Here is a 15643-nt window from a genome sequence, read left to right as displayed (position 1 = left end):
TTTTGTTTGTTTTTCAGCAAGCATTTATCATAAATGTACAAAGATCAAAAATTATCAACTATAGAAAAATTTTTACTAATATAATCAATATCGACAGACCATATAAAATACATATCATAATATTATTCTGTAAACTAATGATTAAAACTTGGGAAAATTGTTGTACGCATAACGTCTTCACGTTTTTGTTTATGAAAAATTCAAACTTCCGCTTTACATAATCAACCAAATTCAACGCAATAATTTAAGCTAATTAATTACAATAATAATAACACGACGAAAGTATTATAAATCATAACTCCTGAACTTCAAATTCAAGAAAAATCAAATCAAACGATTAAACACAAAATAATATAAAACCAATGTGGATGATATTCTAAATAAAATATGCTGTTAAAAAATATAAACTTTAATCAAATCTGTACTTTTTTATGCGTCTACATAGGTAACAACAACAAGTACCTGTAGGTATATATATATATAATAATAATTAAGTATAGTTTTTCACGGTTTATCATTTAACAGAGTTATCTTTTTCATAAGAATCGCTTTCTGTAATAATTTATAATAATGAAAACTTCTTAAAACAAATTTACAGGAAATGAATTTTTGCATTTTTAGTAACATAATAAATACTCTTATTTACTTCACGTTATACAACGTGAATGCATACTTGTATACTCATTTTTGTTTTTATTGTTGTTGTTCGTATAACAAAAAATGTAATCATAAATATATACAACAGTATAGATTTTTTTTTTCTAGTATTCGACTAGATAAGCAATAAAAAATTTTATTTTATTTCTACGTTGTGAAAATAACGTTGTTGTTTCACGTGTATTATATACATATTACAATTCTTCGGTATTACGTCAATGATTGTAGTTTACACTCTAAATTGTATACAACCAATCTAGGCAATAATGACCAAGACAAATTGGCCAAATTTCAATTGCTAAAATGTTTTGATATCCTACCCGTGAGTAATATACTTTATTATTATATAAAACATTGTTCACGTCTTGGATTCTGACAAAGTGCTCAGCGGACTACGCGGCGACGGGAAATTTTATTTTTACGGCTCATAATTATTTAGGAGCTCGTGGAGCGAGAACGATTAGGTATGCATTAAAAAAAAAACGAAACGAAAACAAAAACAAAACAAAAAAAAAAATCACAAAAGGTCAGCGGCGAGAGCGTACTAGATGAAAATTAAATTATTAAAAGCCACGACGAGGTACCGCGGAGTCCATAAACCGTATTACTTTACAATTATTATTTCGATATCTGCACTCCTGCAGCCATGTTATTAATTATTATTGTTACCGTGCGATGAATGGCATTATTATCGACCGAAAAAATGTACAACGATGAGAAAATTATTCCGGTTTTACGCGGCAGATGATTTTCGATATCACTATTTTAGATTTACCTAGTGACGAATTTAAAATTTTCAACACTTTTTCTCATATTTACATATTTTAATGTTTTAGTCCGCGGTCGTTTTCATCGAATTTAATTTTTAATTGTTGATAATAAAAAATAAGCGCCCTTTATTCTCCACTTGTGTAAATGGTCAAACATTTTAATAACAGTAAGTATCCAAGTACAAATTATAAAATTTTTCAGGAAAATATGTATTTGACTATACAGAACAATATTACTCTGTATTACTATATGTGTTATGTATGACAGGTACGTATACAAAAAAAAATTTCTGGGGAGTTTACAGAATTTAATAGGTTACTTGAAATTATTTCGGAGGGTTGTACCCCAACCCCCTCCTCTATACATGCCTGATGTATGATCTTAATATTATTATTATCATCTCCCACGCCCACTAATAACCTCTAATCGGAATATTTTAATGATATAGAATAAATTATGTGAACATTCGTAGGAAACATCACGACGACAAATATATCGTATTATTATTATATTATGTTAGGTAGCTGTAATAATTGTTATGTTTTGTTTGAATTCCGAGTAAAACCTGTCTAATGGATTTTGGTTAGCTGGTCCACTGTTTTTATTTTTAAATCTGTGTGGAAATTCGGAAATTAGTTGGTTACGTACCAGAAGGCTGAGGCTGTTTGGCGAAGAGTGATGGACTGATGGGCTTAGATTATGCGGGTTTGAGTAGGTTTGATGGGTCCCCAAATGGGTCTCAGCAGAGATTTGTATAGTGTGAATTCTGTGTGAATTGATTATATTTTAATTTAAATATAGCCATACAGGACAAAGCAGATGGAAGTGGTTATTAAGCATTTTTTGTTTGGACTCGAGGTAAGAACCTCAAATTAATCGTTTGTACTGTTTAATTCCCAAATATTTAATCTGAGTCAGTTTATTGTTATAGTTATAATATAACGTTGAGATCCGCGACACGCCTACGTATCTGCGTCTAGGAATAAAGCATTTGACCTAGCCGGTTTATATATATATATACCAGGGATGAGCAACTGTAAATTATTAGAGGGCCAATATTTAGAAAATAAAAATTTAGCGTCCATAGTATAGAGAGCAAAAAAAATTTCATTCAAAATATGCATTTTAATTTAGCATAAACGTAGCATAGAGTATTCTATGCTACGTCTATGCTAAATACTAATCTATACTATAGACAATTGACTTTGAAATTGTATGATGTAATTTTAAAATATAACGCGGCCGCGCGGGCCAGATAAAAAAGGTTCGCGAGCCGCCGGTTGACCACCCCTGATATATACTATACATTCAATTCTGTTTGTTTAAGTTTTATGTAAGATGGAGCGCACAATTTTTATGAGATCAAACTATTGTTTAATAATAATGTCGTCTACGATAGAAAATCGTTCATTATGAAATCAAGTACTATAATATTATTTCTGTGTGGGATGCATTTGCTAATGGACTTTGGATTTGGCTATTAATCATACTCATTAAGCATAAAACGCAGCTTGTTACGAACCATTAGAATAAATATCCAATCATATTATTTATTTATATTTTAGAACTCACATTTATTTCAATTCGGTACCTACTCATTATTGTCATCATAAGCGTAAATAACAACAGCAATTTTGGAATGAGTGGAAATCTCCCATCATATTCACGACAGGGTGACACACGGATCATGTCATCCACCCCACAATATCCCGCAAATTCTAAGTAAAATTTGATAAAACAAAGTCTCCCAGAAATACAAGAATAATAGAACATATTAATTATAATCAAAATATTCATAATTATACTATTAAAAACCTAATTGAATCGATTAACTTAATGAGTGAAAAATTTAATCAACTGCGAGAACTAATTACTACAATTAAAAATATCAAGTATAAAAATAAAAGTTTGAAAAAAGAATGTTGCAAACTAAAAAATGAAATTTCTTCATTGGATAAACGTATAAGTGAACAAAAAGCGATCGAAAATGTTGTTGGAGTTGTGGATGTTCCGGAAACCGAAAAAAAGACTGTGTAAAAACAGTTAAATCAATTGCTGCATCTGTATAAGTAAATATTTCCGTTGTAAATGCATTCCGCTTCAATCAAAAATTGTTAATAGACCTAAAAAAAATAGTGACTGATTGCTGTCACTTCAAATCGAGTGATCTATGATTAAAAAGTGTTAAGTAATCAAATTTGACCGATAAAACTGTAAATTTAAATTTACGTGTTAAAAAGATGTTTACCTAACTCATTTTAATAAAATATATTTCTCAAAACTAGAGCTTATGCTCGTGGTTCACGTTACAAGCATGTATGGTTTAAGGGCTCTAAAATGTTTATTTTAAAAAAATGAAAATACTTAAGCCTAATACAAGCATTTATTAATTATTAATAATGAGTACGCTTTATCTAAGTTAAAATGATTTATTTACCTATATTTAAATATTTTTATCTGTTTTTACTCCTATATATTATAAATGGAGAATTATTTTAAGTATTAGTGAATTTCAGATTTCTTAGTTATAAAACAAATGACTACACATCTTTTTAATGAATTTTAAGAGCAATTTTTTAATGCATTTTTAAAAATTTTTGTTATGAGTGCATTAAATCGTATTTTTCTAAAGCATTTTTTTGTTTTTTTGAAGCATTTAAATCCGTTCCCTAGATATTATAGTAACTTAATCAATACTTTAAGTAAATTTACTCAGGAAAATAAAACACATTATAGCTAAACTGTTCAGTGGAGACATCGGCTTGAACATAATTTGGAACATAAAATAATGATTATTTAGATTCATTATTAGAAATTTATTAATTATTAATTTTTACTCTATATCTCTAATACAACCTTTGAACTGAAAATATATATAGTATAAACATGTTAACTACAATATTGTAATTTTGTATTTTGTAATTTTATGATGGTTTCATAAAAAAAAAAAAGAAAAAAACATTGGTCTAGGACCTAGACTTGGCTGAATTAAGTCCTCAACCCCTCCCTTCGCCATAACCATATTTTCTTTCACCAATGATTGCTATCAGGTAGGTACTGGTTATTTATTAGAGCGTAACAGAAATAGCTGACAGATGTATTTAACTTAATATGTAATTACTTTTGTTTTAACAATATTTAGTGTTTAATTTTGGTAGGTTACCTAACCTAATTAAAAATAATCGTATATATCAAAATTTAAAATGATTAGAATGAAAGTTATACGTATAAAGTTCGTGTATTATGTTAGCTTGTTGTTTTTGCTACACTCTGTTTTACGTTAGAGCATAATGTTTTAAATCGCAAACAAACCGTAGTCTTATCGGCATTTGCACACTATAATAGAGTCATCTAGATCGATACGTATCAATATGTGGTGTTACTATAACGCAACGTTATAATATAAATCCATAACAATTGAAACGTGATGTAAGTATACGATACGTTATGAAATTTTTTAGTATAATAATAATTTAAACTTTAAATCAATCAAATATTTTATATCAAATAAGCCATATAATAATAATAATGACTATAGTTCGTTGTTAAAAAAATAAAATATTATCAAATAAGTTTATATTAAAATATATATCGTAAAACGAGATCAGTTTATTTATCACTATTATAACGTACGTATTATATTATTACAACAGTAACCCTTAATAAATACGCACACGGCGTTTATCGAATATACCGAATAATCCATTTAACGTGAGATACTCTTTGTTTCAAAAACAATTAACGTTTTTTGAAAAATATTTATTTTACATCACTAGTCATTAAAAAACAAAAGATTAAATTAATTTTTTTCAGTCAAATTTTACGATAATGGTTGACAGTTAGTTTATGAGTTATAAAACGTTTTTTTTTAAAGTTTAGATAAACAAAGTGAATTGGTACGGGGATATGAAGGATAGACTGCAAAATTTTGATCCATTACTCTGCTCGGCTATAATTTAAATAGTTAGGTATAGACAATAAACTATTTGTTAAATTTTTATTTTATTTTTATAAATTGAAATACTCCAAAACAGAATATCTCCGGAATATAAAATTAAAAATGTTTAATACTTAAAATAAAATAATAACCATAAGAAACATACATTTTTCAAAAAACGTTGTTTTTTATAAAAGAAACGTTTTTCAAAACGTTAGTGTTTTCTAAAATAATGTGTGTCTTATGTTAAATGAATCACTCCATATGTTCTTAATACTGTGATTTATTGTACAAAAAGTTCCAAGTTTCGATATAAAAGAATATTATCTGAAAATCAAATTATTTTAAACAACTCGAATAGTTTTTTTTCGCGGTAACCTGGAATAGTTATTTAAGATTCACTGATTTTATATTCTAAACAGAGCGATGAATGTATTGATTTTACAATGATGTGTTTTGTGTGTGTATGTGTGTGCAGTGTGTATGTAAATACACGATAAAAGCTCGATAAGTTGTCGATAAAATATTTCGATATTCAACTTTGAAGGTGGAAAATCAGGAAAAACCAAACAAAAATTAAGTAAAAACGGGAATTTTTTTTACCAGATTTTGACTAAATTAGTTGCTTTATCTTTTTATAATTCAAAAACTAATAACTACAGAAACTTGATCCATTTCCACTAAGTCCTTATATTATCGTCTTCCGTAAATGAAATAATGGTTTAATTGTTATAAATTGATTATATACGTATAATATAAAGGCAATTATTTTTCATAAATATTCTAAGTTTAAATTTTAACGAAATTGTTTATGTAAACAATAAATAACAATGATAATTATTTTGTTTAAATGTAAAAACGTTCATTGGAACTTAAAACTTTTACGTATATTATATATGAATTTTACTTATTTTACGCAATGATATTTTTGATATATTTTAAGATATATATTTACCCTGTTTTACGGTATTTACAAAAAGCTTTTATCAAATTTTGAGTTATTTAAGTTGATGTGATGTGGTATAAATATATATTACTATGTAATAATTAAATACTAATAATATAATAAATGCAAGTTTTTCAGAAAACATATTATATCAATCTACTTTGATACCAAAAATAAAATTAATGACTTAAGTAACTATAAAGTATATCAATAAATGTACTTAATAGGTATATTGATAGACCTTCTCCGCTTAGAACCGTTTTTCATATACAGTAATATATCATTAAATTCGAATTTAACACACTCATAATAGTGACCCACTCGACACCTAATATACGGCAAAGCGGTATCCACTAGTCCACCTTTTTTTTATACAGACATAATGCATGAAAAACTTTATAAACAAATGTATTTTGTTGACGATTTGTTTACAGATTAGGACACTTTAATGTCCTTAACATGAAATATCATAATTTATTATAACTTGGACTTACAGAGTTGCATTTTTCTTTTGGACTAACTCGGTGTGTTAAAGGTGCCTTCATTTATTTATCAGTGGGTTGTTATCATAATAATATTATGCTCGATGAAATGGTAGAAAAAATCTGTTGGAAACCCGTTGGCAATTAAACGTGCTGAATAATATATTTTCAACTCAAATGACCGCGTGAAGGCCCTTCAAAACGTGGAGAAATAATATTCTATCAACTCTAATAATAGTTTTGATCGTACACTCAGACACTCTTTACCATAAAAATGTTGTAATAATTACATATTACAAGAAACGATAATAATTAATAATACAAACTGACGTGTTTTTTACTTGATTTTTTTTTCTTTATATTGTTTTTAGTGAAAACTATAATAGTAATATTACATTTGTATGGTGGTTTTTTTTTCAAGCAAAAGTCCGGTCTTGCGTTCTCTCTCTAGGCCGGATTGTGATCGGGTAGCCATTGGCTTTTTTCGCCAGCAAATCGATCTGCATTTCGATCTCCGACATTTTACACTCCGTGTGTACGCTGTAACGGCGCAAAACCGCCACCATCATTAACTTCATGGAGATCATAGCGTACTTGACACCTGTGGGGAAAGCGAGCGACAATTATGAAACCCGTACTTGCGCAATATAACAGAATAAAATATCATACGGGTTGATAAACGTCTTGCCGTCGGACACATAACTTTTTTTCCCAATTCAGTTTCCACATTAATAATATGTTTACCTACCTATTATGATGGACATGGCCGGAGTTGTTCACTTTTCATTATTTTATTTAATCTCCCGCAACAAAACGTACTTTATCTCAGCTGTGCGAGAAATTTGGTCTTGTCCGTCTGTGATCAATTTATAATAATTCATTCGTGAATAAATTATTAATTAATTTAAATGGATTTAAATTTCACTATGAAGCCACTTTTTGGAATATCTTAAATGTATAATACTAATTTAATGCCGGTATATATTTTAAGATTCGAAATTTTAAAAAATGTCTATAAATACTTTGAGAAAACAGACCCAAAAATGTTGATTTCTTTTTTATAATTAATTATTCACGAATCTGAAGTTTTTTAAAAATATAATATTTAGAAAAACTGGTCAAAATTAGCTATTTTATGGAGATAGACGCAACAAGACGAATAATTCTTTTTGATTATTGAAATACTCTTTCGAGGCTTGGCACCCGAATCATTTTTATTTTATTTTAAACAACTGAATAAAAATATTTCAAGAAACGTTTCGGTACTCGTATAACTGTTACTAAATTAGGGTTAATACGAGCGTTGAGTAGTTCAAAATAAAACTTAATTTAAAAACTACTTAGGCCTAACATTTTTTTTAATTACTTAAAAGATACTTATTAGAATATTGTCTTGTAAAATATCATTGATAGACGATACTTCCGAATGAATGAACACAATTAAGACGTGTAATGCATACATATTAAAATGTATTGACAGCAATACCAATTAATTGTAAGACTATTGACTAACTAAAACAGAACCAAACTAACCTCGAAAAATACTTACAAGATAACATATTACAACATGAAATTAGTAAAATAAAAAATTATTCGATTTGGGTTAACCAGGATAATTTGTATTCTGGGTTCGGTGTTACTTCGGTTGTTTTGAAAATAATAATCATTCGATTTTCATATGCATTTTGGGTATTGAAGTTTTTTTTACGGTTTTAGGGATGATATGGGTTCCAACCCGAATAGGGTGCAAGCTCCTATAAAAGTTTATTACATAATATATTATATTGTATTTATTGTCATCGGAACGCACGACGTTTGTTTTTAAGATAGACCTTAGAGGTGAATGAGGGATAACAACAACGAACGCGCCGACAATTCGATTAATACTCATTTGGCACAACTTTACCTAGACAACCCCTAGGACCGCCGCTGAACGCCAAAAAACTGAACTTGTGCCGATTCGCTTCGTTCTCGGGACTAAAGTTTTCCGGATTGAACGTGTCGGGATCGGGATACAGCTGTGGGCAACGATGTGTGACGTAAGGTGACACGAACACATTGGAGCCCTTCGGCAGTTCGAAGTTCGCTGTTAAAAAAAGAAATGAATTAAAATCAACAAAAAAAAATACATTTACGGCATTCGCACTATTACGTAAACATCGTTTTATCGCTCGTGTTTTATATTACACAGTAACAACAATGCGATAAAACTTTTATCGACTTTATCTAAAAAAAACTAACACGGAATTCGTAATGAAATCCTATTAGACTTAAAGCGGAGCGATGAATGTATTGATTTTATATTGATTTGTTTTTATTTTTGACTGTCAACTTTTGAGGTAGAAAATACCTAATTCGATTTTCAACTTTTTGGTAATTTTTAACTTTTTTATAAGTTAAAATTTTGGGAGGACAAAAGGAAAAAAATCTTTTCTTAATAATCGAAAAAATTAAATTAAGGAAAACGAAAATTTTTAATAAACATTAGATATTCGTTAGGTCTAAATTCTTAAAAATGTATTTCAAGATCCCACATAAAATGTTCTTATATCTGTATAAAAATAATTAAAATACGCAGATAAATTTTCAATTTTTTAAATACATTTGAAACTTAAATTTTTACAAAATTCGTGAAAATTATGAAAATTTTCAAATTTTATGTATGTATATAATATATATTTTGTGAAAAAAATAATATCATCATCAATTTGTATACAATATTATTTATAAATAGTTAATATGAGAACTAAAAAAATATAAAAGCATAATTATTTTTTATAGACATTTGAAATTAATATTTGGATCAAATTATATATATTTAAATGATAAATAACACTTTACATAATTGTATTATAATTCAAAAACATTATTAGTGGAAACTTACAACTTCTACAAATATTATAAATTTTCTTTAATCAATACCATTTTAAAAATATTATTAAATTAATTTTAACTTTTAAGCTATTAGATACCTATATTAATCAACGAACCAAGTAATATCGTATAAATTGTATACTTAATAAATCGTTAAACTTTTAAATTACAATTTATCTAAATTAAGATTATAATAATACGCGTCAAATTTTTTTATTTTGTAAATGATTTTACCAATTATACGTTTCAAGTAGATAAATAATTATGTATAGGTACTTTTAATTAATAACACTTACTGAGCTTTACGTTCTCGTTAATTTTTCTAGAAAAAATTGCTCCGGGAGGAAACAACCTGAGGCTTTCTTTTAACACCATTTCCAAATATTTAAATCTAAATATGTCTTCAGGAATAACTTCGCGATCACTGTCTCCTAAGACACTGTAAATCTCGTCGTATACTTTATCCTGTGAAAATATTTTACATGCGTGAGGGATATGAAAAAAAAATAAAAATAAAAAATAAAAATATTGAAAAAAAAAATTGTTAAATTTTACCTGGATATCTTGATGCATAGCTAGTAACAGAATGCAAAAGCATTCACTGATGGCACTGGTATCGCTGCCCTAAAATTATAAAATATTAAAAAATCTAAATACCTATTACGTTAATCTCTTATAAATGTTCGTCAAGCATAATATACACATAGCGATTTTTATCGTAAATAATATCAATGTAAAATTTATTTTCCGCAAATTACAAATATAATTAGTGGATTTTTTATTTTGACATATCTTGTCAATGCCGTTCAAAAATACTGTGTAAATTTTTGATTTTAAGATTTATATGGAAAACAACTTTGCTTGGGTTTAGCAAGTAGAGAATCATGTATTTATTATTTTTTTTTTTTGTTAAATTTTTCTCATTCTTTAGTATGTTAATGCTAAATTAAATAACTCGCTATGGCCTTTTATAAGCATTACGCGTATAATTGTGTCTCTTACCGCGACTGTCATTGTTATAACCTCATCCTTGAGATCTTCGTCTGTAAAGTCAGCACCTTCGTCATTTAACTTAAGCAACTTGTCTAAGAACACTTTTGTCGAATTCTTATCTGTATAATAGAATTTACATAAAATATATCTACATATTATACACGACCTAAGTTGTGGAATTATCTAAATATTGCATACTACTTTCTTCCGGAACGACTTTGTGAGAGTTGTCCGTAGATTGTTGCGATTTTGTTGATTTGAATTCTAGTTTCTTATCCCTTATTATCTAAACAAATCCGTTACACTTGAAATTATTAAAAACTCTATACATATTTATTAATGAATATAAATTCGTAATCAGAGCCGTCTTAAGACATAGGCCCAGGGGTCCCCTCTCCACAACTTTTAAAGGCCTCCGATTTTTTTTAACTTTTAATTTAACATATATTAACAAACATGTATTAAATGTATAAAATATTTAATAATATTTAAGTTTCACTTTCTTCGCAAGCAATCACAATTCAACACTGTATGATATTAAACACGTGTAAGTACTTAGATACGTTGTAAAAATATATATTTAAAAATGATGGGCTCTTACATTAAATTTAACGACAATTTCTTATAAAATAAATTATTCAGTTATACTAAAAATATTATGTTAGTTTTGTAATTAATTACTTTTTATTTGAGTATAAAACTTTCTAACCAATTATGTATCAGCGCGTCAATATGTTTCTTTACACATACATATTAATGTCAAAAAAATATAAATATTTGGCGACCGACAAAACGTGTTAGGCCCCGGAGCCTTGCATAATCCTGAGACGACTCTGTTCGTAGGTCGCTATTATATTATTTATTATTCCGACAACCACTGACTTGTAACGAGACCCTGTTCAATTGACTCATATACACGTTTAAACCAGTCAAGTACGTGTGAACCGCGAAAATCTGATCGATGTACAACCATGGCTTCACAATGCATTTGCTCAGTTCTGAAACTCTAAAAACGTGTGGTTCGTTTTCCGTAAACCATTTTGATGTGCTTAGACTTATTAAGTATATAATAATATCTGTTAATTTACTTTTTCATGGCGAAGACGAATTCCGATAAGGTCCGTTGATCGTTGAGGTTGTAGCCCATCGCGGCTTCTATATATTATAATATAACTAAGTTGACACGTTATTTAAAATGTATACACACGACGACTGACAAACGATTGTTTTACTGTCGATCGCCTATAGATGCTGTTGCGAAACTTACGGCTTACGTTATTGAGATTACAGGAGATTATGTAATCCCAAATGTCGAACGGCTGTGTCTCGCCAACGTGTTTGGAAATGTTTTCAACTAGCTTTTTGTTGTTCTCGTTAAATATCGGGTACAGTTGATCTAAGAACTTTGAGCTGAATATCGAGGCTATAACACGACGGTGCTTTTTCCATTTGCCCACTGAAAAATCACAACTACAATTTTAGTATCATAACGTCACAATCATAAGCTTGTATATAATATGCATCTGACCATTCTATAGCACGTCTTATGGTCACGGAATAAAACTACGAAAATTGCGATTCAATAGATTTAAAATATTATTATTTTAATATAGTGTAGCCTTACAACCGACGACGAGCGATAGAGTTTTTGATTTATACAGATATATTGTGCGTTCGCGAGAATCTGAATTTAGTTAATAAAATATATTATGTAGAAAAATAATACTCACTCGGAGCAGTAAATACACCTTCGCCCACCGCATGTCTTATGATGTGGTAAATAATGCCTTTTTCTAAGGCTTTAGAACTGTTTAAAACTATCTGCAATCAAACAAAAAACAAAAAGTTTTTTATGACCGTCATCGTTGCAGCTAAGCTCAACCCCTCAAGTTCGCACGTAAAATTATATTACGTAAAAAACAAAAAAAAAAACAATAACTTACTTGCACATCTTCTGGCTTATAAACACCGACAAAAAGAAATGGGCCTACCCACAATTTTACCGGTTCGTAGTTGTATTTTTCGGCCGATTCTTTAAAATTGTACATTATCTCTACGGAGGAAAAAAAAAATTAAATACCATAAATATAGCGACGGACAATCTCGCGAAACGGAAACTGCAGTGGGTTTTACATTGCCGTGTTCTCACTTTCGGGGGTAGTGCGCAGATCGTAAATCGATCCTTTTAACGGGTACGTTGGCGGGCCCTTAATCTTATCGGCCAGCCGATAAAATTGTCTGTACTGCCATCGCATGCGGCACCACAGCACGACGAAAAACACGATAGAAGCGTAAACGTACAGTTCGCTTTTCGTCGTCGTCGGCAAGGCGTGCGCTGCGTTGTGTATCTTCAAACAACAAATATAATAATAAACAAAACGGTTTTTTTCTTTTTTTTTTTTTTTTTTGATAAATATGTTATTCTCGGCAAAAGAAAACACAAAATTACAAACAAATATTCGTTTGTATAAAACCCGTTTGAGCTGGACCGTAATAAGTACGATATGAAAATTTATTATTTTTGTTTCAAAGACAAACGGCGAGCCTATACGATATATTTCAAATCGCTTCGCACGAAATTATTTAATATTCCTCACAAATGAAACATTAAGAAATGCATCCCGTCTAAAAAATATCTCGAGCCAGAGATAATTCGTCATAGTATTAGTAATACCGATCGGTAATAATATTAGATATTATATACTTGGCGGAATGACGACACCTATAGCAATATTGTTATGACATATCGTCTCAAGCCACCTACGTGCACGAAGTCAAACAATATAATAATTAATATCATTTGCCTTTCCCTGCTGCAGAAACGTTGAAGTCGGGCATCACTAGGCGGCTACAATAAGAATAGGCCACACACACGAATTTCACATGGCTTATTCTCAAAGGCCCAAAATCGACGCCCCAAATACGCACTGCTTATACGGGAAACCGTATTTATATCGAACATTTACCTCACCGAATGTACCTTGTGTACCTGTACTACTGTACTAGGTATAATATTCGCCGAGGCCAAGGAAAATTCTATGATCTCGGAATCGCTGCGTCGCTCAACTATAGGGGAGACCTACCGACCAACTCTATTTCTGTACTTCAATCGAATATTCGTCGTCGCCGCCAATCTACCCGAAAACATATTATAACTCTAACCGACAACAGATCATCGGATCTTCTAGTGTTTGAGTATAGTCTTCTTCTTGTCATCGTTTGCGATATACCCACTTCTAATATAATCTCATAACACACGCCGAGTATAGTGCCTACCTACCTAACAATAACAGGTATAGGTACGCGCGATAATCGAAAAAGGATGCGCAACAAATAATATGATAATAATATTTAGATCGCCCGTATCCGTGTAGCGCATAATATATGAAATTATAGTGGCCACCGGATACACCTATCATACGAGATTATTGTTACGACGAAGCGGTAAATCATACTTACGGCCATGCTCATTTGCGCGAACATCGTGTGCGGCGGTAGCGACGACGGCGGCGGGAACGATGCGATGCAAAGCGTCGCAAACTAAAAACCAAAGATATGTTTTATCGTTCTTATACAATGTCACAACCAAGGGCGAATAGTCTGATGTATATTGTTGCATCCGCGTCACGTGTATGTTGGTCAGGCGCACGTCGAATTCGACGCGTATTTCACCGTATTCGATACGTTAATTAATAATCTAATACTGTGGTAAAACTATTTTTATTATCGTCAAATATTGTGCGTTATGCGTTTTGACGCCACTCCTCACGATACGACGTATCTATTGTAAATCACTGTGAAAGTGTCAATAGTCTATGATTGCCGTTTTGGATCGGTCAATAAAAATGCAATACAATTTTAATCATAAACAGACGCTCTTCAAAATCAAAAAAATAAAACTGTTTATTTTTATGGCCTGTGCCACTGAAGATTTTGTCGGCAGTCAGAGTTGTTGAAGACAATATAATAATGATGTCTACCTATTTATCCCGTATCACACTATTGACACTGCTATAATGTGATTTCCATTGTTATAGATGCCTAGTCGTTAATTGTCTTTGTTTATGCGCACTCAATTTGTTGTAGTTTTTTTTGTGACAATTTTATTTTATTTATTTGAGCTTGACAACTATGTGACCACAGTAATAATCCAATAAACGAACATTAAAATTCTAATATGTATAAAATAATCACGATACCAAATATTAATCAACACGATTTGAAATAACATACTTCATTTGGAATAATTTTCCAATGTAAATATCGATATGGAACAAATCCGTAACGCAATATAATATGAATATTAATTACAAATTATTGTAGTGATTGTACTATACAATTTTACCTATCGCTTATCAGTCGTTCGCACTGTTACAAAATTTAATCTAAAAAAACAAATGTGTAATTGTTTTATATTAGTCTAAATAGTTAAATATTTGTTGGGTTAAAATTATTACGCCTAACAAATTCCACACAATAATTTAAAAAAAAAAAACTAAAATAATGATTTTTAAAGCATAATCATATATTTTACCTTTTTTTTTTTTTTAATAGGTAATGCCGTTATTCAAATGCTGATTTTTGAAAATTTAAATAAACTTAATTCACTGTATACTTTCAGCAAGGTACTTGGTTTTTTTTTTTATGTAAATGAAGCATTATCCTCCTTTTTTAATATCATCTCCACCCTTCTTTATTGCAAATTATTGAGTAGATTTTTTTATTATGTTGATGTATATAATTTAAAATTTGAGTTAGTTATTGTTTCTGAATTAACAAACTTTATGTATTAAGGATTAAAGCCTATGATAATGTGGATCGACATATAGATTATAGAGGCTATGATGTTTTGAAAATAATAGTAATTTATGGTTTTAAGAACTGCCAGAGTAATTTAGTACTAAATATATTACTAACCAGAATATTACACCTATATTTTATTCTTGATTTAAAACCATAATCAAGATTATTATCTTCAGTACA

At 29.6% G+C, this 15643-nt stretch overlaps 1 protein-coding gene across 1 annotated transcript; it reads right to left on the bottom strand.

Annotated features, from left to right (window-relative positions):
- Positions 1–7209: 7209 nt before the first annotated feature.
- Positions 7210–14143, bottom strand: LOC113557920 (cytochrome P450 4C1-like). Its single transcript, XM_026963457.1, has 13 exons — positions 14120–14143; positions 12810–13008; positions 12604–12713; positions 12391–12481; positions 11928–12116; positions 11749–11815; positions 11543–11666; positions 10862–10946; positions 10670–10779; positions 10223–10291; positions 9964–10132; positions 8700–8879; positions 7210–7394 (listed from the first exon to the last, which is right to left on the bottom strand). Exons 1-13 carry the CDS (start codon positions 14141–14143, stop codon positions 7210–7212), a joined length of 1602 nt encoding a protein of 533 aa, XP_026819258.1.
- Between the last annotated feature and the right edge of the window lie 1500 nt (positions 14144–15643).

This window comes from Rhopalosiphum maidis, chromosome 3 (assembly GCF_003676215.2).
Source record: "Rhopalosiphum maidis isolate BTI-1 chromosome 3, ASM367621v3, whole genome shotgun sequence".
NCBI lineage: Eukaryota > Metazoa > Arthropoda > Insecta > Hemiptera > Aphididae > Rhopalosiphum > Rhopalosiphum maidis.
This window is presented reverse-complemented; position numbering and strand designations above follow the sequence as displayed.